The 26,238-nt window shown below is 29.4% G+C and overlaps 6 protein-coding genes across 6 annotated transcripts; 1 reads left to right on the top strand and 5 right to left on the bottom strand.

Moving 5' to 3' along the window:
• Nucleotides 1-485: 485 nt before the first annotated feature.
• On the bottom strand, nt 486-3,074 carry LOC145741296 (aromatic-L-amino-acid decarboxylase-like). The gene is made up of 12 exons (XM_082558862.1): nt 3,045-3,074; nt 2,814-2,973; nt 2,539-2,747; nt 2,241-2,361; nt 2,006-2,164; nt 1,820-1,938; nt 1,681-1,747; nt 1,473-1,567; nt 1,333-1,400; nt 1,152-1,245; nt 805-1,026; nt 486-671 (listed from the first exon to the last, which is right to left on the bottom strand). Exons 1-12 carry the CDS (start codon nt 3,072-3,074, stop codon nt 486-488), a joined length of 1,530 nt encoding a protein of 509 aa, XP_082414988.1.
• Nucleotides 3,075-4,014: 940 nt separating this feature from the next.
• LOC145741294 (aromatic-L-amino-acid decarboxylase-like) lies at nt 4,015-6,987 on the bottom strand. The gene is made up of 12 exons (XM_082558858.1): nt 6,979-6,987; nt 6,234-6,393; nt 5,969-6,177; nt 5,776-5,896; nt 5,540-5,698; nt 5,325-5,443; nt 5,178-5,244; nt 4,971-5,065; nt 4,845-4,912; nt 4,680-4,773; nt 4,334-4,555; nt 4,015-4,200 (listed from the first exon to the last, which is right to left on the bottom strand). The coding sequence occupies exons 1-12, from the start codon at nt 6,985-6,987 to the stop codon at nt 4,015-4,017; spliced, it is 1,509 nt and encodes a 502-aa protein (XP_082414984.1).
• Nucleotides 6,988-7,499: 512 nt separating this feature from the next.
• LOC145741289 (aromatic-L-amino-acid decarboxylase-like) lies at nt 7,500-10,042 on the bottom strand. The gene is made up of 12 exons (XM_082558853.1): nt 10,034-10,042; nt 9,804-9,963; nt 9,534-9,742; nt 9,224-9,344; nt 8,995-9,153; nt 8,780-8,898; nt 8,625-8,691; nt 8,419-8,513; nt 8,290-8,357; nt 8,126-8,219; nt 7,805-8,026; nt 7,500-7,685 (listed from the first exon to the last, which is right to left on the bottom strand). The coding sequence occupies exons 1-12, from the start codon at nt 10,040-10,042 to the stop codon at nt 7,500-7,502; spliced, it is 1,509 nt and encodes a 502-aa protein (XP_082414979.1).
• An 878-nt stretch (nt 10,043-10,920) lies between these two features.
• LOC145741287 (aromatic-L-amino-acid decarboxylase-like) lies at nt 10,921-13,431 on the bottom strand. Its single transcript, XM_082558851.1, has 12 exons — nt 13,402-13,431; nt 13,174-13,333; nt 12,843-13,051; nt 12,650-12,770; nt 12,415-12,573; nt 12,218-12,336; nt 12,063-12,129; nt 11,869-11,963; nt 11,732-11,799; nt 11,559-11,652; nt 11,225-11,446; nt 10,921-11,106 (listed from the first exon to the last, which is right to left on the bottom strand). The coding sequence occupies exons 1-12, from the start codon at nt 13,429-13,431 to the stop codon at nt 10,921-10,923; spliced, it is 1,530 nt and encodes a 509-aa protein (XP_082414977.1).
• A 939-nt stretch (nt 13,432-14,370) lies between these two features.
• Nucleotides 14,371-19,010, bottom strand: LOC145741286 (aromatic-L-amino-acid decarboxylase-like). Its single transcript, XM_082558849.1, has 14 exons — nt 18,937-19,010; nt 18,656-18,815; nt 18,343-18,551; nt 18,122-18,242; nt 17,885-18,043; nt 17,684-17,802; nt 17,543-17,609; nt 17,375-17,469; nt 17,220-17,287; nt 16,974-17,064; nt 16,654-16,875; nt 16,193-16,379; nt 14,703-14,782; nt 14,371-14,556 (listed from the first exon to the last, which is right to left on the bottom strand). The coding sequence occupies exons 1-14, from the start codon at nt 18,964-18,966 to the stop codon at nt 14,371-14,373; spliced, it is 1,794 nt and encodes a 597-aa protein (XP_082414975.1). The 5' UTR covers nt 18,967-19,010.
• A 2,007-nt stretch (nt 19,011-21,017) lies between these two features.
• Nucleotides 21,018-25,986, top strand: LOC145742753 (uromodulin-like). Its single transcript, XM_082560543.1, has 9 exons — nt 21,018-21,134; nt 21,306-21,425; nt 21,619-21,815; nt 23,741-23,892; nt 24,060-24,190; nt 24,480-24,591; nt 24,667-24,852; nt 25,000-25,178; nt 25,547-25,986. The coding sequence occupies exons 1-9, from the start codon at nt 21,077-21,079 to the stop codon at nt 25,681-25,683; spliced, it is 1,272 nt and encodes a 423-aa protein (XP_082416669.1). The 5' UTR covers nt 21,018-21,076; the 3' UTR covers nt 25,684-25,986.
• Nucleotides 25,987-26,238: the final 252 nt, after the last annotated feature.

Below are 26,238 nucleotides of genomic sequence, written 5' to 3'. Positions count from 1 at the left end.
TATCATATTTCACAAACTTTGGCTGTGTTTAATAATTTCCTACTTTATAATACAGTCATATGTCAAAATATTTAAAACATTTAAGTTCATTCCGAATCGTTTTTTCATTAGTTGTAGTTGTAATAATAAGTTTATTCTTACATAAAATATTTAAAACATATTGTAGTTTCTTTTTCCTGACAATCTCACGTTAAATTGTTTTATTGTTTCCTTAAACTATATTCTAATTAAATTAAAAATAAAATAGCGTCAGATTCAATAAAGCACGCTAAGCTAATTTTTAAAATGGTGTTTAACTGGTTTTGCCAAATTTTTCTATTTATTACAAACTAAATTTTAGCCTTAAGGAATTGTAAATAAACAGAAAACCAATATATAGACACTTTATGAATTGTAATTGAGGTTTTTTTTGTAAATGACTAATGAAAAACCTTTATCAATTAGACATTATGACAATTAATGAACAAATTCAAAAGTTGGCCTATTTAGTTTACAATTTTTGTCATTTCTAGAATAACATCCCAGCAAGTTTGAACTCGTTCTATGCAAGATTGAATTGAACCCATTGACACACGTAGAAAGAAAACTTCGTTCACAGTTGATGGGGTTAGAAAAATTCTCTTATCCGAATTAATTCTCTTGCAAAGTTTTTCGTTAATGTTGTTCAATTCCTATAGAAAAAGGGAATTTAAAACAATAAATGATACATAATATTAATATTTCTTATTATATAACTTTTTTCATACATAAGTTATATCATAGATCAAGATTCTCGTTAATTAAAGTTTATATAGTTCTGTACACCTTTAAGTCAGCTCCAGGTTTAATATATCGAAAGCAAACCAGTCCTAAATGAACCGGATACATCAGTTGAAACCTTGGATCTTCTAATATCAAGGACTCGAGGTATTTTGCTTCAGCAACTCCCTTTCTTATATGATGACGTAATCCTTCTATCCCGATCATTCGTAATACAAACCAGAGTTTTATCGCACGAAATCTTCGACTTAATGGAATTTGCCAATGCTTTGAAATAAGGAGATTGTATTGTTAGAAAGGGTGTGCAAGTTCTCGGTTTATGCCATTTTCTTAAATAAATTTTACTACATCTTCACAAGACTATATAGGTTACTAAACATTGTTGTACTTACACGATAGTTAATAACAGAACTTCGGGATTCACCATGTTTTAAATATGTTGGCTCAACTAGCAATGAATTGACCAAGTCTCTGCTATCTTGAAGCCTTTTGTGAATTGTTAAATGTTAAATATATTTCATACATGTATGTTTATATATAAAAAGTAAATATATTTACAATATATTGTCTTACCATAGCACTGTACAATCAAATGACACCATTAGAAACTTGCATACGCTCAATGCAAAAGAATTTGCTCTCTTTAGAAGGAAATTATAATAATGTGTTAATTTGAACTTTTGTATATTTTAGGTTAAAATTAATTATCTTACATATACTCCATTGCAGATATATCGAAATTCTGGACATATTAAAGCATTCCCGGCATAAGCTGCATCAACATGCAACCATAAACCTTTCTCAGCACCTGAATAATTTGTATTACTTTTAATACAAAAGCGTTATTCATAAAACCTTATAAATTTATAAATTTTATATGTATAAACAAACACAACAAAGACATTTTTTGAGATAACTTACATATTGTTCCAATTTCATCAATATTGTCAAAACTACAACAAGCTGTTGTTCCTGTAGTAGCACATACCTTAATTTTTAAATAAAATATTGCTTGTTTACCTATTACTATATATTTGTTAACACAAAATTTTAATCTTACATAAAAAGGGATCTTGCCATTTTTTTTATCTCTCTTAATTTCGTTTATTAAAGTAGAACCTCTTAAAGATGCATTTGAATCAACATCAAGTTGTTTTATTTCAACAAACGCGATTAAACCTGATTAAAAATAAAGTAATCTAAATTTAGTTTAGTAGTTATTTTTTAAAACTTATGTCTAACAAACCTGCTCTTTCTACAGATGAATGACTAACTTTAGAAGTATAAGCTACCAAACGACTGGCAATTTCGTGTTTTGTTTTATTTGGAAACTTTTCTTGTTCCTCCTTTATAACTTTTTGTCTTGCCGCAAGCAATGTCATCAATGTAGCTTCACTGGCAGATCCTTGAATGGGAACATTATTAATAAATGCTACGTTACTTTAAGTTACCTTGCATAAAACCCAAAAACTTTAGATTACCTTGTATAACACCAGCACCTGGCCCAGTTCCGTTATGAAGAAATGCCTTTGGTAGATCAAGAGCTTTTGCCAACCAATCCAAAACAACAGTTTCTAACTCAGTACATGATGGACTACATGACTGATAAAATATTTGTAGAAATTTAGTGATTTCATTAATATTACGGTAACTATATAAAGTTGTTTGCGGACAAATTTATCAACACACAAAATTGAAGTTTTTTGTTTAAAACAATTACCAAAACAAAAATATGTGCTATGATTGCAAGCAAGATATTTTAGGGCAAAAAAACTTTACCCATATAACGCCAATGCACGCTACAGCGTTTGTAAGCATTTCCCCAAGCATTGAAGGATAACTTGTAGCTGTTGGAAAATAGCCAAAATATCCGGGAGAATGCATATGCACCACTCCTTTCATTATCACCGCATCTAAATCTTTAAAAACTTCTTCCCATTTTTCGGCATGAAACGGAGCCTCATCGTTAACTAACTCTCGCATAAATCCTATTTTAATCTGTGTTGTTTATATTACTGTTGGTTATTTAGGTTTAGGTTTTTATATTCTAATACCTGGTTCGACATCTGGCGAAGTCTTTAGAGTTTCAAGTTTTTCGTAATATTCGATAATGTATTCCACCATTGCTTGTGCTGCTTGTCTGTAATCTCCAGGTTCGAGTCCCATAGGTGGTAGTTTGGATGCAAAAACATTTTCTAAATCAGCATTTTCTCTCTTAAATTGTAAATAGATGGTTTATGTTATTGTTTAATTAAAATTTAATGTTTAAAAAGTAGAAAACTTACCTCGTTCATAACTTTTTTTCTTAATTCCATTAAAAACAAAATAACTAAAAAAGTAAAATAATCTTTATTGTCATTAGTGATACGACTAACAGTATATAATAAACCTTGTGTTTATTTAACCTAATATAGTTTAACTGTTGGTTTAATAACGAACGTTACTATACGTGGACTTTAATAACCAATGTTTCCACTATGCAATGCCAACAAATATATTATTTTATCCCACTTTTTTTCTAGCCTGTATATACCTATATATTTATGTTTTTTCTTAGCTTTATGTACCATTAAGTTTAAACGGCGTTCAACCGCACAAAGTGGTAGCGTGCTTGCATTGTTTTTTTTTAAAGTTTATATAAAACACTGTTATTCGTTAACTTATTTTGTATATTCTGTTTGACATGTTTAGTCTAGGGTTTAACATATGTTGTTAACACGACAAAAACTTTTGCACTTCTTTCAAACTTTGGTTCTCAAATATCATATTTCACAAACTTTGGCTGTGTTTAATAATTTCCGAATCTATAATACAGTCATATGTTAAAATATTTGAAACATTTAAGTTCATTCCGAATCGTTTTTTTATTAGTTGTAGTTGTAATAATAAATTTATTCTTACATAAAATATTTGATAAAAACATTTAAAACATATTGTAGTTTCTTTTGCCTGACAATCTTATGTTAAATTGTTTTATTGTTTCCTTAAACTATTCTAATTAAATTAAAAATAAAATAGCGTTAGATTCAATAAAGCACGCTAAGCTAATTTTTAAAATGGTGTTTAACTGGTTTTGCCAAATTTTTCTATTTATTACAAATTAAATTTTAGCCTTAAGGAATTGTAAATAAACAGAAAACCAATATATAAACACTTTATGAATTGTAATTAAGGTTTGTTTGTAAATGACTAATGAAAAACCTTTATTATTTAGACAGTATGACAATTAATGAAGAAATTCAAAAGTTGGCATATTTAGTTTACAAATTTTGTCATTTCTAGAATAACATCCCAGCAAGTTTGAACTCGTTCTATGCAAGATTGAATTGAACCCATTGACACACGTAGAAAGAAAACTTCGTTCACAGTTGATGGGGTTAGAAAGATTTTCTTATCCGAATTAATTCTCTTGCAAAGTTTTTCGTTAATATTGTTCAATTCCTATAGAAAAAGGGAATTTAAAACAATAAATGATACATAATATTAATATTTCTTAATATATAACTTTTTACATACATAAGTTATATCATAGATCAAGATTCTCGTTAATTAAAGTTTATATAGTTCTGTACACCTTTAAGTCAGCTCCAGGTTTAATATATCGAAAGCAAACCAGTCCTAAATGAACCGGATACATCAGTTGAAACCTTGGATCTTCTAATATCAAGGACTCGAGGTATTTTGCTTCAGCAACTCCCTTTCTTATATAATGACGTAATCCTTCTATCCCGATCATTCGTAATACAAACCAGAGTTTTATCGCACGAAATCTTCGACCTAACGGTATTTGCCAATGCTATAAAATTAAAAGTTTGTTTGGTATTTAAATTGCTTGGTTTTTCACATTTTGTTTTATTGTTAAATAACATTTACTACTGTTTTATTAGACTTTATAGGCTACCAAGCGTTGGTGTACTTACACGATAGTTGATAACAGAACTTTGGGATTCACCATGTTTTAAATATGTTGGCTCAACTAGCAACGAATTGACCAAGTCTTTGCTATCCTGGAGCCTAAAAATGTTGTGTATTTTAAATTTAAAAAAAGTATTGTTTGTATAACAAAATTTGAATTACAGCCTTACCATAACACTGTGCAATCAAACGACACCATTATAAATTTGTTTGCATTTATTGCAAATGAACTTGCATTCTGTAAAAGAAGATATGTTAATTTTTATTAAAAATTTTTTAAAAGGTTTTATTTTTACCTGTATCTCCTTGCATATATATCGAAATTCTGGACATATTAAAGCATTGCCTGCATAAGCTGCATCAACATGCAACCAAATACGTTCTTGCTTGCCTTCGATTTAAATAAAAATATATAACGAATCGGTACGCCAATGGACTCTTCTTGTTGTTAGCTTAGCAAAAAGTTATTGTATAAAGACTCTAGCTTGTTGAAAAGTACTTACATATTTTTCCAATTTCTTCAATTTCATCAAAGCTACAACAAGATGTTGTTCCTGCAGTAGCACATACCTTAATTTTTAAATAAAATAAAGCTTGTTCAAATTACAAATATGTTTGTTAATACTTTAGATTTTTAAGTTCAATCTCACATAAAAAGGGATCTTGCCATTTGCTCGATCTTCTTGAATTGCGGTCAGCAAAGTAGAACCTCTTAAAGATGCATTTGAATCAACATCAAGTTGTTTCATTTCAATTAAGGCAATTAAACCTGCTTAATAGTAAAATATATGGTAAGAAGCATTTTTGTACAAATTAAGTTATAAGTTCAGATTTAATGCATTTCTTTTATGACTTAGTTACTTGCCTGCTCGTTCTACAGATGAATGACTAACTTTAGAAGTATAAGCAACCATACGACTGGCTATTTCGTATTTTGTTTTATGCAGGAACTTTTCTTGTTCCTCCTTTATAACTTTTTGTCTTGCCGCAAGCAATGTCATCAATGTAGCTTCACTGGCAGACCCTAACAAATAAAAATAATTTTAATAAATGCTGTTTTATTTTACGCCACCTTACATTCCCCCAAAAATTTATTTTTACCTAGTATAGCCCCAGCACCTGGCCCAGTTCCGTTATGAAGAAATGTTTTTGGTAGATCAAGAGCTTTTGCCAACCAATCCAATACAACAGTTTCTAACTCAGTGCACGATGGACTAGATTCCTAAAACGTTTGTTTGGGTTTTTTAACAACTTTTAGCCCATTTGAACAACTTGTTTTTGTGTAAATATTTACCCAAGAAATGCCAATACATGCTACGGCTGTTGAAAGCATTTCCCCAAGCATTGAAGGATAACTTGTTCCTGTTGGAAAATAGCCAAAAAATCCGGGGGAATGCATATGCACCATTCCTTTCATTATCACCGAATTTAAATCTTTGAAAACTTCTTCCCATTTTTCGGCATGAAACGGAGCCTCATCGTTAACTAAATCTCGCATAAATCCTGTTTTAAAAATAGGTGTAATTAAATTATTTTTTTTAAAAATCTAATTAAGTTACCTGGTTCGACATCTGGCGAAGTCTTTAGAGTTTTGAGTTTTTCGTAATATTCGATAATGTATTCTACTATTGCTTGTGCTGCTTGTCTGTAATCCCCAGGTTCGAGTCCCATTGGTGGTAGTTTGGAGTCAAAGATGTTTTCTAATTGAGAATTTTCATTCTAAAGTTGTAAAATTTAGGTTATTATAAAAGAAATGTCACAGACAAAAAAATAATACTCCTTGACCTATTTTTTATAAAAGACGCGGCATGTGCAATAAAACATTTTTTTAAATACTGATGAAATAAAATGTGCCATGTTTTTTTCTGATCTCAAATTTAGATTCTGCTTGTTTTTTTTATATTTCCGGTTTACAGAATTACATGGTATTTTTAATATGTTATTGCAGTATTTTTCTTTTTATAAACTATACAAGATTTTTTGTTTAAAGTTATTATTTATTTTTTGAATACCCCAGTATTTTAAATTTTAAACAATTTTTGATAAAATTTATATCGCGGATTTAGAAATATTTATTAACAAATCGGTTATTTAAGATGCATGACCAACAAACAACATAGTTTTATTAAATTGGATCATACACAGTACAACCGTTAAGTATAGTAAGTACACGAAAAATTAAAAAAAAATCTCATTAAAGGCAGTTTTAAATCAAAAACATTTTCTGATTCGAACTTAATTTTCTTAAATCACAAAAAATTAGTTTACTTTAATGTTTATATAATTGTAGATTAGCAAACTTACCCTATTCATGTTTTTTTTGTTGAGTTTATTACAAAAAAAAAATAAATACCTGAACAAATTACGTAAATATAAAGATAAATTGTTCTGATTATCAAAAGTTATTTAAGTTCTAACACCATACAGCTACTTCTGAGTAATGCGCTTTTTTATATTTTGTTTGACGTGTTTTGCTTGAGTTTTAACATATGTTGTCAAAGCGACAAAAACTTCTGCATTTCTTTAAATCTTTAGTGGAATATCATATTTTACACATTTTATCTGTAACTGAAAGCGCTTGATTTTTGCGTACAATTTTTTTGTATTAAGTTGTTAGCAATTTTGCTCTGCATAACTAATTTGCTGTTTTGTAATACAGACTTAATTGAATAATTAATCATTTTTATTATTCTATATACCCATACTAAAACTAATTAAATCAATATAAGAACACTTTCCTTAATGTGATTAAGATGTGCTTTTAAAGCTTGCATTATCATTAAAACACAATGTCTAACCATAAGCCAATTTAAAATTTGGGATTTTTAGTTTATAAATTCGGTCTTTTCTTGAATAATATCCCAGCATGTTTGAACTCGTTCTAAACTTGATTGAGTGGAACCCATTAAAACGCGTAGAAAGAAAACTTCGTTCACAGTTGATGGGGTTAGAAAAATTCTCTTGTCTGCATTAATTCTCTTGCAAAGTCCCTCGTTAATGTTGTTTAATTCCTTTACACATTTTAAATGCTTTTAAGTGGAATTAAGAATATTGAATATAGTTTCATTGATGACTTTTATATTTAAACCAAATTAAAGATTTCGTTAAGGTTACTTTATTATTACATTACCTTTAAACTTTTTTCTGGTTGAATATATCGAAAACAAACCAGTCCCAAATGTACAGGATACATCAGTTGAAACCTTGGATCTTTTAATATCAAGGACTTAAGGTATTTTGCTTCAGCAACCCCCTTTCTTATATGATGACGTAACCCTTCTATCCCGATCATTCGTAACACAAACCAGAGTTTTATCGCACGAAATCTTCGACTTAGTGGAATTTGCCAATGCTTAAAAATTAGGGGATTGTGTTGTTACAAAGGCTAGGTTAACAAATCTTACTTCATTTTTATTGGACTATATTGGTTACCGAGCGTTGGTGTACTTACACGATAGTTAATAACAGAACTTTCGGATTCGCCATGTTTTAAATATGTTGGGTCAACAACCAACGAACTGACCAAGTCTTTGCTATCTTGAAGCCTAAAATTTTTGTTAAATAAAATTTAAAAAACTACTTGCGTGTATTTTATAAGTTGGATAACTTTCTTACCATAACACTGTGCAGTCAAATGACACCATCAGAAATTTATTTGCATTAAATACAAATGAATTTGCATTCTGTAAAAGAATGTTATTAATTAAAGCACTTCACAATTACAAGCGAAATTTAGATTCTTACCTGTACACCCTTGCAGATATACCGAAATTCTGGACATATTAAAGCATTGCCTGCATATGCTGCATCAACATGCAACCATAAGTTTTCCTGTTTACCTGTTATGTAGATAAAGAAAGTGTTAAACGTTGCTAAGTTGGTGTGCTTACTTATTGTAAGGTTTACAAAGCGTTAATGTATAAAAAACTAATATGTTTGAATTTTCCTACATATTGTTCCTATTTCAACGATATTGTCAAAACTGCAACAAGCTGTTGTTCCTGTAGTAGCACATACCTAAAATTTTAAATACATTAGATAAGAGAACGTTTATTCTATAGATAATAAAATTTACTAACACTCTAAATTTTAAGTAACTTTTTACATAAAAAGGGATTTTTCCATTTTCTTTATCTTTCTTGATTTCATTCATCAACGTAGAACCTCTTAAAGATGCATTTGAATCCACATCAAGTTGTTTTATTTCAATTAATGCAACTAAGCCTGTTTTTAATAAGAATATATAGTTAGATATATTTTCGTACATTTTATGTTGTACATTTAAATTAAATGCATTTTTTATATAACTCAGTTACTTGCCCGCTCTTTCTACAGACGAGTGACTAACTTTGGAAGTATAAGCAACCATACGACTGGCAATTTCGTATTTTGTTTTGTGCGGGAACTTTTCTTGTTCCTCCTTTATAACTCTTTGTCTTGCCGCAAGCAATGTCATCAATGTAGCTTCACTGGCAGATCCTTAAATGGGAACATTATTAATAAATGCTAAGTTACTTTAAGTTACCTTGCATAAAACTCTTTATACTACCTTGTATAACCCCAGCACCTGGCCCAGTTCCGTTATGAAGAAATGCCTTTGGTAGATCAAGAGCTTTTGCCAACCAATCCAATACAACAGTTTCTAACTCAGTACTTGATGGACTACATGACTTAAGAAGTATTTTTTTATAAATTAGTGTATTTGTTAATTTTACTGTAGCTATGTAAAGTAATATAAGAAAAAAATAATCAAAACAAAAAATTTAACTTTGCTGTTGAGTTGTTTAAAAATTTACAGAAGAAAACCTATGTGATGTAATTGCAAGCATGATATTTTTATATTGGCTAAAATACTTTACCCATATCGAACCAAGGCACGCTACAGCATTTGAAAGCATTTCCCCAAGCATTGAAGGATAACTTGTTGCTGTTGAAAAATAGCCAAAAAATCCAGGGGATTGCCAGTGCACCATTCCTTTCATTATAACTGAATCTAAATCTTTGAAAACTTCTTCCCATTTTTCAGCATGAAACGGAGCCTCGTCTTTAACTAACTCTCGCATAAATCCTGTTTTAAATAGTTATGTTAATATTATTGTAGTTTTTTCACCACATTTTAAAGTATTAACCTGGTTCAACATCTGGTGAAGCTTTTAAAGTTTTAAGTTTTTCGTAATATTCGATAATATATTCCACCATTGCTTGTGATGCTTTTCTGTAATCCCCAGGTTCGAGTCCCATAGGTGGTAGTTTGAATGCAAAAACATTTTCTAAATCAGCATTTTCTCTCTTAAATTGTAAATAGATGGTTTATGTTATTGTTTAAATCAAATTTAATTTTTAAAAGAACAAAACTTACTTTGTTCATGATTTCTTTTGTTAAGTCCATTAAAAAAAAATTACTACAAAGATAAAACTTTTATACTATTATTAGTGATACGACTAACAGTATATAATAAACCTTGTGTTTATTTAACCTAATTTAGTTTCAAATGTTGGTTTGTTAACGAAGCGCTTATAAGTGGACTATAATAACAAATGTTTCTACTATGCTATACCAACAAATATATTAGTATACCTTACATTAATATTACGTATCAAAATATTTCTTCCTAACAATTTTTAATTGTAGCTTGCTCAACTTATTTTTTTAAATCAAATAGTTTAAAACTTTTTTTGTGTTTGTATATAATTTTTAACAAGATACTTTGTTTGTCTTTCTATCTTATGGAGCCAGACTTGTCCTAAAACAAAAAATGTATATCCTAACTTTTTATACTTTTATATATACCTATTTTTTGGTTTCTTTAAGCTATTTGGTACTACATATTTTGAACAGTGTTTGACTACACAAAATGACAGCATGTTTAATAGTTATATATAAATTTTTTAAAAGACATACGACATTTTGTGTCATCTTATTATTCGTTGAAAATGATTTATTATTCAAACAACTTAGACAAATTTTATAAATTATTTCAACAAAATAGGTAAATACATTTATGTACACAAAGTGCCTTAAACATTATTATTTTAAAGGTTTTATGCTATAGCATATCTGGAAAACCTTTTTTTGATAAACCCATAAAATATGTATGTATATTGCATTTACATTTTTACACTAGACTTAAATCCTCATCATGTTTGTAGGGTTGATGTTGTTTAAATGATTTGTCGATAGTGTCATGATATAACCTGCATTCATTACAATTTACAAAGTACTTTAATTTTTACTAAAATACATTTTCAGTTTATAGTTTTTGTAATTTCTTGAATAATATCCCAGCATGTTTGAACTCGTTCTATGCAAGATTGAATTGAACCCATTGACACACGTAGAAAGAAAACTTCGTTCACAGTTGATGGGGTTATTAAAATTCTCTTGTCTGAATTAATTCTCTTGCAAAGTTTTTCGTTGATGTTGTTTAACTCCTTTACACATTTAAAAAGTTCTTGAGTTAATAACAAATATTGAACTTAGTTTAGTTGATAATTCTTTTACATAAACCAAATTAAAAATCTTTGTTAAGGTAACATCGATTTTCTTTACCTTTAAACTTTTTTCTGGCTGAATATAACGAAAACAAACCAGTCCTAAATGTACTGGATACATCAGTTTAAACCTTTGATCTTCCAATATCAAGGACTCTAAATATTTTGCCTCAGCAACCCCCTTTCTTATATGATGACGTAACCCTTCTATCCCGATCATTCGTAATACAAACCAGAGTTTTATCGCACGAAATCTTCGACTTAATGGAATTTGCCAATGCTTAAAAATTAAGGGTTTGTGTTGTTACAAAGAGTATGTAAATGAAATTTACTTATTAGAAATAAAATTTACTTATTAGAATCTACAGGTTATTAAAAGTTTGTGTGCTTACACGATAGTTAATAACAGAACTTTCGGATTCACCATGTTTTAAATATGTTGGGTCAACAACCAACGAACTGACCAAGTCTTTGCTATCTTGAAGCCTTAAATTTTAGGTATAGGTTAAACCCAAGAAATGACTTACTACTTACATGTATTTAAAAGGTTTAAATATTGTCTTACCATAACACTGTGCAATCAAATGACACCATCAAAAATTTGTTTGCATTAAAGACAAATGAATTTGCATACTGTAAAAGAAGATATATTACATTTTTGATACATTTTTTAAAAGATTTAAGCAAGTTTTGTATTTTTACCTGTATTCCTTTGCAGATATATCGAAATTCTGGACAAATTAAAGCATTGCCTGCATAAGCTGCATCAACATGCAACCAAATACGTTCTTGCTTGCCTGAAAGTGTTAGACATTGCCAAGTTTATGGTGGTTACTCTTTGTAAACTTTATAAAGAGTTATTGTATGAAGAACTTAGCTTGTTTGGAATTACTTACATATTTTTCCTATTTCTTCAATATTGTCATAGCTACAACAAGCTGTCGTTCCTGCAGTAGCGCATACCTTAAAGTTTAAATACACAAGATAGGATAATGTTTATTCAACCGAATTTTAAATTTATTAGCGCTCTAAATTTTAAGTAAATTCTTACATAGAATGGGATCTTGCCATTTTCTCTATCTTTCTTGATTTCATTCATCAACGTAGAACCTCTTAAAGTTGCATTTGAATCAACATCAAGTTGTTTTATTTCAATAAATGCAATTAAACCTGTTTTTAATTTGAATATATAGTTAGACATATTTTCGTACATTTTGTGTTGTATGTTTTGATTAAATGTATACTTGCCTGCTCGTTCTACAGACGAGTGACTAACTTTGGAAGTATAAGCAACCATACGACTGGCAGTTTCGTATTTTGTTCTGTGTGGGAACTTTTTTTGTTCCTCCTTTATAACTTTTTGTCTTGCCGCAAGCAATGTCATCAATGTAGCTTCACTGGCAGATCCTTGAATGGGAACATTATTAATAAATGCTAAGTTATTTTAAGTTACCTTGCATAAAACTCGAAAACTTTATACTACCTTGTATAACACCAGCACCTGGCCCAGTTCCGTTATGAAGAAATGCCTTTGGTAGATCAAGAGCTTTTGCCAACCAATCTAATACAACTGTTTCTAACTCAGTACATGATGGACTAGATTCCTAAATCGTTAATTTATATTTCTAATAGCAGTTAAATCATTTTGTACAAATTATATTTGTTTAAATATTTACCCAAGAAACGCCAAGGCACGCTACAGCTGTTGAAAGCATCTCCCCAAGCATTGATGGATAACTTGTAGCTGTTGGAAAATATCCAAAAAATCCAGGGGATTGCCAATGTACCATTCCTTTCATTATTACCGAATCTAAATCTTTAAAAACTTTTTCCCAAGTTTCTGCTTTGTAGGGTGCTTCATTTGGTATCATTTTTCTTACAAAACCTTTTGGTAACATAAAATTATTTTTGGTAAATTTTGTTCATTTTACTATTATGTGTTTTTTTTAAATATAAAACCTTTGATCTCAGTCAATGCTTAAAGGCGCAATTATTAACTAATGTTACCTGGCTCGACGTCAGGCGAAGTGGCTGTAGTTTCAAGTTTATTGTAATATTCAATAATGTACTCTACCATAGCTTGAGCTGCCTGTCTGTAATCCCTAGGTTCGAGTCCCATCGGAGGCAATTTGGTTTTAAATATATCGGAAAAGTTTAATTCGAATTCCTGTGATAAAAAACTATATTATAGTAATATATCTCGCAACAAAAATTGTAAAAACATTTTCAACTTACATTTTTTAAATCTTTGCTTGCTGAACCCATTTTTTTTAATTTTCTAAATAATTATTCAGTTTGTCTTTTCTTTTTTATTAAGAACTTGCTACTTAATAAAGTTTTTAGTTTGTCTTTTGTTATATATTTAATATTTGCTACCCTCACAGTTTAATATTCAACGTTTTTTAACTTAACATTTTATTAATGAGATCATTCCGCCAACCGGACATGTTCAAAGTTTGTTCTAACAATTAATTTGACAAAAACAATTAATTTGGTCGTATTTCATATGACGTTAATAACTAATTTCCGCCCACTTTTAGGTTAGTATTAGGCTTGGAATGTTTTAAATATCTTTATATATATATGTATATAAGAACCGATAAAAATGTTTGTTTATTTTGGGTAGAAAAGGTTTTTTAAACTTTAAAAATATCACAAAAATTCGTTTTAGTGAAATTTTTTTTGAAACATTTTACTAAATGTAATTTTAAAATAAACTTTTAAATATTAAACTTTTTCAAATTAATATGTTTAAAGTTGATATTTTCAACCAGGAAAAAATGATATTTTAAACACTTGTAAAACAAATATGCCTTGAACAAAATAGACAAAAATAGTTTGTAAACCATATACTTATAAACATAAGAAAGAATTAATTTTTATGCAAATTGAAAAATCGTATTTAGCCTATTTATAATTTTCTACAATGCATTATAATACTTTATGTATGTTTGTAGACATGTACTTATAAAAAAGATTCGTTTAAAGGTTTAACCTGCAATACAGTTTAAAAAGTAGTTAAATTTCTACTTAAAAATATTTTTAGTTGAATAACTTTGTCAAATATTGGATAATAATATAAATAATATGAGGACCCTTTTTTATTTTTTTTAAATAATGTTTGATTGTGAATGAATAATAAAAGCTCGCAATATCATTTAACAATATGACTAAAACTATAAACTAGTTTAAAACTTCGGATTTTTAGTTTATAAATTTTGTCGTTTCTTGAATAATATCCCAGCAAGTTTGAACTCGTTCTATGCAAGATTGAATTGAACCCATTGACACACGTAGGAAGAAAACTTCGTTCACAGTTGATGGGGTTAGAAAAGTTCTCTTGTCTGCATTAATTCTTTTGCAAAGTTCTTTGTTGATGTTGTTTAACTCCTTTAAAAAATCAAAATAATAATAACACGTGGTATATTTTATAAACTGTTAATTTTACAAATTTATATTTTGTTGCCGTTGGAATAAAACTTGTCGCTGATGGAAAATATCCATAAAAATTGGTGGAATGCATATGCACCAATCACTGAATCTAAATCATTAAAAACCTCTTCCCATCCTTCGGCATAAAACGGGGCCTCATCTTTAACTAACTCCCACATAAAACCTGTTTAAAAGAGTTCTCTTAATATTATTGTTGTTTAATGTATTCCTGATAATGTATTCCACCGTTGCTTGTGCTGCTCGTCTGTAATCTTCAGGTTCAAGTCCCGTTGGTGGTAGTTTTAAATTAAAAACGTTTTTCGATTCGCTATTTATTTCCTTAAATCCCAAAAGTGTATAGTTTACTAAAATATTTAAATTATAATCGATTACCAAACTAACCTCATTTAAGTTTTTTTTATTGAGCTCATAATTAAAAAAAATTATTAAACTAAACGGTTAAAAAAATAAATAAAGAAACATTTTATAGTAATTAGTAAAATAGGTTAGCCTTAAGTTCATAGCTGTTATATGTAAATGTAAACTCGTTTGTTTCGTTAACGTTACTTAGTATGTAAATATTAAACAATTGATCAAAATTACCAATTTAACTATGACTTATTTTAAGCAAGTTTATAATCTTCGATTTTAAATGCAAATTGCGCCAAACATTTATGTTAACCTTAAAAGCATGCATACTTTGTGACTGTGGAAGCACGCATTTTGCCTACTTCACTTTATCCGTTGTCGTAACCATTTTAACAAATTTTTGATTAATGTCTATGTCAATTGTTTTTGTTATAATAAACAGCTATGTTATTTTATTATTTGAAAATTTACAAGTTACGGTACATACATAAGAGCAGGCTAATAAAATGTTTTCAATTTTTTGCTTTTGCCGTAAAGTTTAAGTAATCTTACGTATGCCTAATTTTTTTCCTCTTCATCCAAAAAAAATGTTCAAATTCATGAAACATAAATTTGCATACACTTTCCGCTGAATATTACATATGTTTTCTACTGCGGCAACCTTCCAGCAGTAAGTTGTTGTAAAGCGTGTTCTTTTTGATCACGAAGTTAGTTAGCTTTTGTTTTAATGAATGATTTGAGAAAAAAACGTGATAATGTTTTGTAGGTCGCACGATTCTAAAAGTATGGTTTACGGAATGATAGTATTTTTTTACAGATCATTGTTAATAAGTTTAAATATTTTATTTATTTAAATTTTCAGTAACAAATATTTTTTTTAAAGTCAACAAACAACAACTTGTTATAAAATTGGACAATACAAGTTATAATAGTTTATTGATAAGTGTACACAAATTACAATTTAAAAAAAAGCAATCCGATAAATAAAAGTTGGTACGACTTAATATTGTTTTCTTACTTCTAATTAAAGTATATGTAATGTTTTAAAATAAGGACTGTTTTTTTTTATATTTATTATTTTATTATCACAATGTACTAAGTATTGTGATTTATAATTGCAAGTTTTACATATATTACAATATAAACTGTAAATACCATACATAAAATATTTGTTGAAATAATAAAGTGTAATATTTGGTTTACTTATAGTGGCATTTTTATTTGCTATCTTTTAACGAATCCACCATTTCTATAATAACTTCCCAGCACATTTTTACACGTTCTAAACTCGACTGGATCGAACCCATTGCCACACGTAGAAAATAAACGCTGTTAACCGTCGTTGGGGATATAAATATTCTTTTGTCGTTGTTGATCTTTTTACAGAGATTTTCGTTGACTTCATTTAGTTCCTAAACAACAATTTTAATTTAGTTTTAATAATTTTTTATTGATTTTTTATCTTCGGTATAAAAAGGCTGAATTCACAGTCTAAGCATTCAAAACATTTGTGGCTCTAGCCCAATTTCGGGTTGTTATTTGGCAGTTTTTAACCTACCAGTGGGCTTTAAACTGAGCAGAAGCTAAATGTGTTAGCACTATGCTTATCTAGCCGTTTACAACATGAACGCATTGGTGGTCAAAGTTTAAGTGTTTAAGCTATTTTATTTTAGCCGAATATCTAACCTTTAAATTGTATCCAGATTTTGTCAAACGAAAACAAACCAGTCCTAAATGAACCGGATACATCAGTTGAAACCTTGGATCTTCTAATATCAAGGACTCGAGGTATTTTGCTTCAGCAACTCCCTTTCTTATATGATGACGTAACCCTTCTATCCCGATCATTCGTAACACAAACCAAAGTTTTATCGAACGAAATCTTCGACCTAACGGTATTTGCCAATGCTATAAAAAACAAATATATCATTTAATGAAACTGTAAGTATATGCGAATAACCAAAATACAGTTTTGGCAATACAGGTTAACACCATTTTAGCCTTACCCTGTAATCTATTGCTGAACTTTGCGAATCGTGTTGCAAATACATAGGGTCAACATGCAGCGAATTGACCAAATCTTTACTATCTTTAACCCTAAAAAAGACAGTTTGTTAAAGTACGTTACTTGTTCTTAAATCATGTTTTCAAACTAACATAGTAGGTATTAAAGAAAGCTTAGGTAAGCTAACAAAGTATTTAAAAAAAAGCTTAGTTTAATGATTTAATTATTCACAAATAAATTACTTTACCATAAAGCTGAGCAATCAAATGTAACCATAAAAGCCTTATGCGGATTAAAGCAAAATGATGTGACTTTCTAAAAGATAATACAAATTTTAACAAAGTTCAACAATTCTACAACTTAATTTTCTACTTTTTTTGCACAATTTTAACTTGTATTTACCTCCAGTCCTTCTACAAGATAACGCAATTCCGGACAAACTAAAGCAGCACCAGCATAAGCTGCATCGACATGTAACCAAATATCTTCTTGTTCACCTGCATAGCAAAGTTATTAACAATAAAAACTTATTAACCGTAACCAATTATGCTGGCTGTATACTTTACTTACATATTGCTCCTAGTTCATCAATATTGTCAAAACTGCAGCAAGATGTTGTTCCTGTAGTAGCACATACCTTATAAAATTAAATTGATTTAGGCGTAATTAATATTTTCTATCAGTTTAAACTTGATAAATTTCAGTTCTTACATAAAATGGAATTTTTCCGTTTGCTCGATCTGTCTTGATTGCTTGAATCAAAGTAGAACCTCTTAAAGAAGCATTTGAATCAACATCAAGTTGTTTTAAGGTTACCAAAGCAATCAAACCTACAATCAAGTAATATTTAAAATATAAATGGGAATATAGAAGCACTGCGTCATGCTGTATATTATTTATAGTTTAACTTACCTGCTCTTTCTACTGAGCTATGTGAGCATTTAGAAGTGTAAGCCACTAAGCGATCAGCAATTTGGTTAAGAGTTTGATCTGGATTTCTTACAAGTTCTTTTCTGATAGCTTTTTTACGAGCAGCAAGCAAAGTCACCAAAGTAGCTTCGCTGGCAGTGCCTTAAAAATACTAACTCTGTTAGCTTTACCAGTAATACTTTAATGTAAAATTGCATTAACGCATGGGAGTTACATTACCTTGTATAACACCAGCACCTGGCCCAGTTCCGTTATGAAAAAATGCCTTTGGTAGATCAAGAGCTTTTGCCAACCAATCCATAACAACAGTTTCTAACTCAGTACATGATGGGCTAGATGGCTATGAAACAATTACAAAGCTCTATTTTTACTATATCTGCTGAATACAAATTTTTTATGCAAGCAATTAATTTTTATTAACCAAACGTCAATAAACTTACCCACGAAAAACCAACGCATGCTACAGCACTAGAGAGCATATCACCTAACATTGCTGGGTAACTCGTGGCTCCGGGAAAATAGGCGAAAAATCCCGGCGAGTGCCAGTGGGTCATTCCCTTCATTACAACATCATCTAAATCTTTAAAAACCTTTTCCCAGTTCTCTTTTTCTTGTGGCATTTTGTCGTCTAATAACTCACGCATAAAACCTGGTAAATGTAAAGGTTTTGGGTTAGCGCTTTTTTATTATATATATTTAAACGAGCCAATATGTATTTAATTCCGTTATAATAAAGATAATATTTATAAAAACCTGGTTTGACATTTGGTGTTGGTGGCAATGTTTTAAGTTTTTCGTAATATTCAATAATGTATTCTACCATGGCATGAGCCGCCTGTCTGTACTCCGTAGGTTCGAGTCCCATCGGAGGCAAATTAGGTTGAGTTTCGTCTATAGGTTTGCCGTGGATTTCCTAAAAAATTAAATTGGAATTTTAAAACTTTTTACGATTCATTTTTAGAGATATACAGTTTTAACTTACATTATTTTTACTTTTTACGATTCATTTTTAGAGATATACAGTTTAAACTTACATTATTTTGTTTATTTTTAGATGGACCCATGTTTAGGTTATCTTCTTACGTAAAATTAAAATTATTTTGTAACTAAAAACGCAAAGTAATTATTAGGTAAATTAGTTTAAATATTTGTTATGTAAACTCGCTAATTTCTCTCTATTTAAAGCAGACTATCACATAGTTTACAGGCTTACTATATAAGCTATAACACATTTTAGGTCCATGCTGGTAACAAGAATATAAAAATTACCATCTTTATGGAGAAGGGTACTTATTTTGAAGAAAATAAACTGTATTGATCTTGTATAATGTGTTCCGTTTTACAGATGTCTTTGATATGTAAACAATAAATTATGACAAAAAATTGTGCCTGCTATTTCAATTCTGTTGACTTTAAAAATCAATTTTTATTCAATTGTATTATTTTAAATCCACCCACTGCTCTCTACATTTTTGTTATAACGTATACTATGTAATTTAGCCATTAAATTAACTAGTTACCAAATATTTAATCTATTTTTTTATTGGCTTTAATCGTCATGTGTAAAGTCTATAGTTCATGTCAATGTTTTTACAATGGTTAGCAAATTTAATAATAGGTAAATCACTTACGTTTTCTGGGTTGGATTTTGCATTTTAAACCAACCTATAAAGTTTAAACAGTTTTAATGTCATTTTGTTATAAATTTAATTAATAATTTATGTAAGGATTTTTAATTCTATCAAGGATTTAAAATTTAAATGTTGTCTAAATTTTTTTTTTGATATATTTACAATATTTTGGTGTTTTATGAACACACTTATTCACAGATGTGGCAATCGTATTAATTACTTGATGTATCTTTTAGGTTACACGCTAATTATTGTAGACACAAACATTAAATAAGAAATATACAATAAACGTTCTTATTTACAAGCATTAAGCATTTTCCAATAATAAAAATTCAAAAGCATTATGTTTTTTTTGTGTTTTTAAAATTTTAAATATAACGAAACTTATAAAAATAGAAATCATAAATCAGCATACAAGACTACATAAAAATATGAGAAGAGAATACTTTGCGAAATTAAAGTTGTATCAAAACCAGTTTGTCAACCTTTTCGCTTAGTTTATTTTATCTTCGGTATATGTAGGCTATACATTATTTATGAAAAATCAAGTCTGCAGAAAATATATATATATATATATATATACGTTATAACTAAAAAGTTGTATGTTTTATTATAGAGGTAAAAACATACTTGTGTTGTTTAAGGGATATAATTACTAGAAATAAACAAAAGAGATATTATTAGGCTATTGTTTGAAAATGCCCTACAATTATAATTTTAAGACTTATACATTTTTACAATTATCAGATATTTATTTTAAAAGTACCATATGATAAATAAGGATATATGATAAAGAATGACAAAGGAAAATAAATATACGAAATCGCTTTAAAGCCGGATTTTTTACAAAAAATGGCTTAAAGGTGCAAATAAAAGTTGAAATTCTAGTAAAAAACTAAAAATGAAATTAAATAATATATACCATCTTTAACAAGTACCAAACGATATGTTTAATCGGTTGCAATTGCCTTATAATTTGTAATAAACCTCTTTTAACGAGGCCTTAATGTAAACGTAAAACATGACTTTGTAATTCGCCGGAGGCAAAGTCTTGCCTTGTTTTTTGTTTAAGCTTCGTTGGTTTTATTCGACTTACTAAAATTTCAAACATATGTTGAGTTTATAAAGATCTTCTGTGCTTAGTTATATAAAAAGGAAAAAAATGTAGCAATTAGTGTTTTTGTTAAGCGAAATATTGATAGAATATAAAACATTACTACTAATACATCAATTAAATCTTTATTTTATAAAAATTAGAAGCTCTATATATTAAAAATAACAGGATATGTTTGTTTAAATTATAAGCTTTGTATATTCAATAGCTTTTTACCTGAAACATATTTTTTAACGTTAACGTTTTGAGTAGTAAGTTTAGATTGAAAAGCATATCTGAAAGTATTAAATACGTATATGAAATTCTTACTGTATAAAAATACATATACAATAGTTAAGCAGATTTTATTAAAGTTAATTGTTTTTCACATAGAACTTCAAGGTAAAGTAAAAGTTTTAAAAACATAAATGACATAAAACAAAAAGCAACATGAATGGATTAAAATTTCTCTCGTTAACTTTACTTCTATGTACTTCTATATTTCAAGGTAAGAGTTTTGAATACATAGAATTCCTAAAAAGTGCATGTTACAAATATATATTATCAAAAATATTTAATTTATGTAAAGCTTGTGAAAATTTACAATAAACATAGTATTTTGTACCTAACAATTGAATTTGTACCTAACAATTAATAAATTGGCGTTTATTTTTGTTAGTTTTTGCTATTCAATGCGAATCTAGTCCTTGTAAAAACAGTGGGTCTTGTATCGATATTGGTGCTGACGAATACTCTTGTATTTGCCCAGAAAACTTTGCTGGAATTAATTGCGATTTACGTAAGTTAAAAACTTGCGTATGTAACCTAAATAAACAAATTAAAAAAAAAGACTTATACAAAAAAATGGTAAAACAATGTTGGAAAATATTTTAGAAATAATGAAAAAATACTTCTTTTGCAATAAAATTTTTAAAAGTTAAGGTTTTGCCACAAAGTATTAAAAACTTTATTGAAAATGTTTATGTATTTAGCCACACCTAAAGTAACATGTGGAAACCAGAGTATCGAAATATTGATTGACAAGAGAATAGCTACTGAGCAAAACCTGGTTGATGACGTCACGTTGGTTTATTTTCGAGATTCACGAAAATGTGGAGCTGTAGAAAGAGACGGGCAATATTATCTTCAAGTCGATGCACCTTTTCTCAACTGTGGAGTTGATATTTCGGTAAATTATTTGTTTTTCTAAAGTTTATTAAAATTAGGGATGGGCCGAGTCGAATCCGAGTCCGAATACTCGACCCGAGTATTGAGTTTTTTAGGATTCGGGCTCGTCGAATATTTTTTTTGGACTCGGCTGCCGAATCTCACGCATGTGTTTTTAATCAATTGTAACAATTATAAGAGAGACGGTATTTCATTTTTTTTGAGATATTAAACTTGTCTGGACATGTCTGCTTTTGTTGCCGTAGCAACGTTTATCGTAATTGTGCAATAATTGCGCAACAATGCGAAGCTTATAATACAGGAGTAACAGTGTGCTGCTTTTATATTCATTTAAAAATGACATCAAAAACATCATACGTATGGAATTATTTCGATATTTGTTTAAAAGATAATTGTAAGGCTATTTGCAGTTTGTGCAATTCCCATATTAGCCGCGGTAAAAGCAATGCTAATTTTACAACAAGTTAGTTAATAAAACATCTTTTATCGCGCCATAATATTGATGTAAAAAAACAGGACTAGCGAACAAGAACAGGCATCGACCAGTACGGAAATATTTGCAAAAAAAAGAAAATCTCAGCTTACAATCGATGATGTTTTAACCAAAAAGCAAAGTTTTTTGCCCAACCATCCACTGACGCAAGCCATTACCAAACGTATTTGTGAGATGATCGCCATCGATTTTTTACCACTTTCTATCTTAGAAAACAAAGGATTTCAGCGATTAATGAATGAGATTCAACCTCGGTATAACATTGAGATTCAACCTCGGTATAACAAAGAATACCAATTAACAAACGAGATGCCTCACAAGGCCAAAAGCAACCCCGTGAAGCATATTTTTACAACGACATTATTTACGACACTTGTGCGATGGCTTCAGTATTAGATCCACGAATAAAAACAACGTGGTGTGCAGATGATAAAGAAATACTGCGTATAAAGAACCTGATTGAACAGGCCGCCATTAAACATCATACTACTAGTGACGGCATCGATGATTCAAGCGAGCCATCATCATCTTGCGATGAAAATATTGATAGCATCGTCTTTGACTGTACGTGTGAAGATGAACAGTTGTCACAATCACAAGCAATGATAGATACATCATACGAGCAGCGCATAAAAAGTCACGTTGCTCAATATATGGCATCTCCGCGTATTAAATCCTACCAAATGTCCATTGGAATTTTGGGCGAAGCATCACAATGAGCGCCCTGCGTTGTTTAATTTAGCCATTTCGTTTTTTTCTTGCCCTCCAACAAGTGTGTCATCTGAGCGCCTATTTAGTTCGTCTGGTGTTATAGTTTCGCCATTGCGAAATCGTTTGAAGTCGAAGCATGTGGAAATGTTAACATTTTTACACGTAAATTTGGAAAAAGTTGGTTATTGCTATTAAATTAATTCCTTTCTATTAATTAAATTAATTGCAAATAATTTGATTTCGTGTTGAGTTGTAATAAAAATGATTAGTAAAATAGCTCTTTATACTTGAATTGCGCAGTTTACTTCGGCTTACGTTATTGGCATTTACATCGATGACGTCATAGCCGAGTATTCGGACTCGATCGAATCTTATTTTTAATTACTCGGATTCGACGAATCCGAGTAATTTTAATTTTGGCCCATCCCTAATTAAAATACACATTAACAGAGAGTAAATTTTCTGGATCACTTGTACTTTACGGTTCTCAGAAAAACTCTCGTACTTTGCAGTCCTAGCAAATCTTCTCCAGTACTCCCCGTTCTTGCTCATTCTCTTTCTTACTTAAGGGTCGTAACAAATTCTCTCCTGTACTATACAGTTCCTAATAATTCTCCCCATATTTTACAGTCCTAAGTTCTTCCAAAAACTGTAAAGCACAAGTAATCTAATTTTCTTAATATATTTTTGTTCATTTTAATAAAAAAAATCACTAATTTTAGCGAAGTAAATCTGGAGAGTTTGTTTTTAAACAACAAATTGTTTGGAACGAAGTTTACAAGTCAGTTGAACGACCGACAGTTTTATTGGACTTTACTTGCACGTACAAAAACAAATACAATGTGATGACCGGACCTCTGGTACCCAAGAAAATGTAAATATTTTATTGCTTATAATTGATTGAGTAATTTATGACAAGGTTTTATTGCAATTTCCGACAATAAAAGTTATATATAAATCTTTTTTTTTGTAAATTTTTGTCGTTGTAGCAATTTAAGTACAACAATAAGTAAATTTTATTAAACAAATTTTAAATTTTAGAGCAGTGGATTTCCAAACACAATACGGCTTCTTTACGGTTCAAATGGATTTATTTATTGGAAGTGATTTTGACCCTGCTTCTAAATTAGGAATAAGACCCGTGGTTGCTGTTGAACAAGAAGTTTGTGTTCGTAAGTCATTTTTTAATCAAGTTTTTACATAAAATACCAGCGCATGTGTTAACTAATATTATGGGCCCCCAAATAGTAGATATTTTTAAACTTTTATAGCATTTTTTTATATGCTTTATAAATTTTTATATTTAAATGTTTATTTTATTGACATTACCATATATGTCAAACAGTATATGTCAAACAGTCGATAGGTTTTAGGTGTTTTAGCATTTTTTACCAATTAAAGTAACTTTCTACTGACACTTGTCTTTGGTTTAAAATATATAAAATGTATTTTATTTTTAAGAACAAACTCTTGTTAACCCAATGCCTGAACACTTGGTTCTTACACTCCAACGATGTTGGGCTTCCACCAATCAGAATGGAACTGGATTTGTACACGATTTATTAACAGACAAGTAAGAAAAATTGTTAAAATTTTGCCTACTTCAGGTCTTTTTTTCTAACTGCAATTTACTTATTTTATTGCAAAGATGTGCTGAGGATTCGACTGCTAAACTTTTGTCGAATGGAGAGGGAAGCCAGTCTCAATTTTGCTTTCAAATGTTTAAATGGCAAGATAATTTAGATGCAGTCTACCTGCATTGCAAAGTAAACGTATGTAATTTAACTGCACATGGAGACCTTTGTCAATGCACATCTCTTAATCGAACAAAAAGGTGAAGTTGTTGTATTTTATAATTTCTACCTCTTTTAATAATTAGATTCTTTATTTATGAATAAGCAAAAAATATTTTACTGTATTAAGATTATCATTTACGTTTTCATCTTTAATAATTATCATTTTTTTAAATTATATTAAACAGAGAATTGACAAACACTGGCGATGAAACGGTAACATTAACTTCAGAACGAATCCATATTGTGGATAACGACCAGCTAAATAATGATTGGCTGGTGTTCATGGAACCGGCAAGCAATTATGAATATATAAACGAAGATGGCGAAGTTGTTGTCCCCACTAACGATGAACCAACACCTACTGGTAATTCTATAAAAAATATTTTATTTGAGTAATTTTTAATATAAGAAGCCCAGGTTTAAAGCCCCATTTTTATAACTTCAATTTTGTCTCAAAATTGGACTTTTGTCTTTTATAACTTCAAATTTTTCTCAAAATACCTTTTTTTAATATATTACATGTTAGATTCTTTATGTTGATTATTTCAAGGCTCGATAAGTAATATTGCCATTGCGCTTTAAATAAAAGCACTGTTCCCTGATCAAATACAATTATTCCAGTTACAAGAAAAGATATGAAACTTTAACATAAAGAACCTTGATTATATTTTTTCGTTGTTTGTTATTTCCAAAATAGCAAGACTATTAATTTATGTGTTGATATTTATATAGGTTCTAACAACAAAGTACTGATTGGTGTTGGCGTTGTGCTCGTTATATTGGTGATTATATTGGGCGTAGCGGTTGGGGTTTTTATCAGCAGAAGATCCGAACGTCGGAAGCAAAATCGTCGTAATAGGGGCGTCTAAAATGGGAGATACATTTATTAGAAAAAATTGGCTTAATTTGGCCACTACATTTGCTTTGTATCATATTTATTAATGCACTTACGTTACAAGAATTATCACTATATATCTTTTAGCAATATTTTTATCAAAATATATGTTTTAACAACTTGTCAAACAAATTAGGTACATATACCCAATATGTAAGAATTGCCTTATATTTGTTTTATTTAACAGTTAATTTTTAAATTTGTAACGACTGTATTTGCTTCTGCAAAACGCATGTTCTGCCTTGTCAAAAAAATTACATACACAAATATAGCTTAATTAAATGGACAATCAGTGATTTAGTTAATCCTAAACAATTCAATTGTTTTTACTGCTAGTCCTAGACAGCTGTGTTGACATAAAAATCGTCACCTAGTTACATGTTGTAGTAACATCACTTATGTTAGAAAGTGTTAGTGTTAATGGCCTTAACAATTATGACACCTATGGTTGTGAATCTTGTATAAAAGAAAATGTTTTGGACCAAATAACCATCAGTTCATAGTTTTATCAATCAAACTACAACCTTCT

This window comes from Corella eumyota, chromosome 2 (assembly GCF_963082875.1).
Source record: "Corella eumyota chromosome 2, kaCorEumy4.1, whole genome shotgun sequence".
NCBI classification, from domain to species: domain Eukaryota; kingdom Metazoa; phylum Chordata; class Ascidiacea; order Phlebobranchia; family Corellidae; genus Corella; species Corella eumyota.
This window is presented reverse-complemented; position numbering and strand designations above follow the sequence as displayed.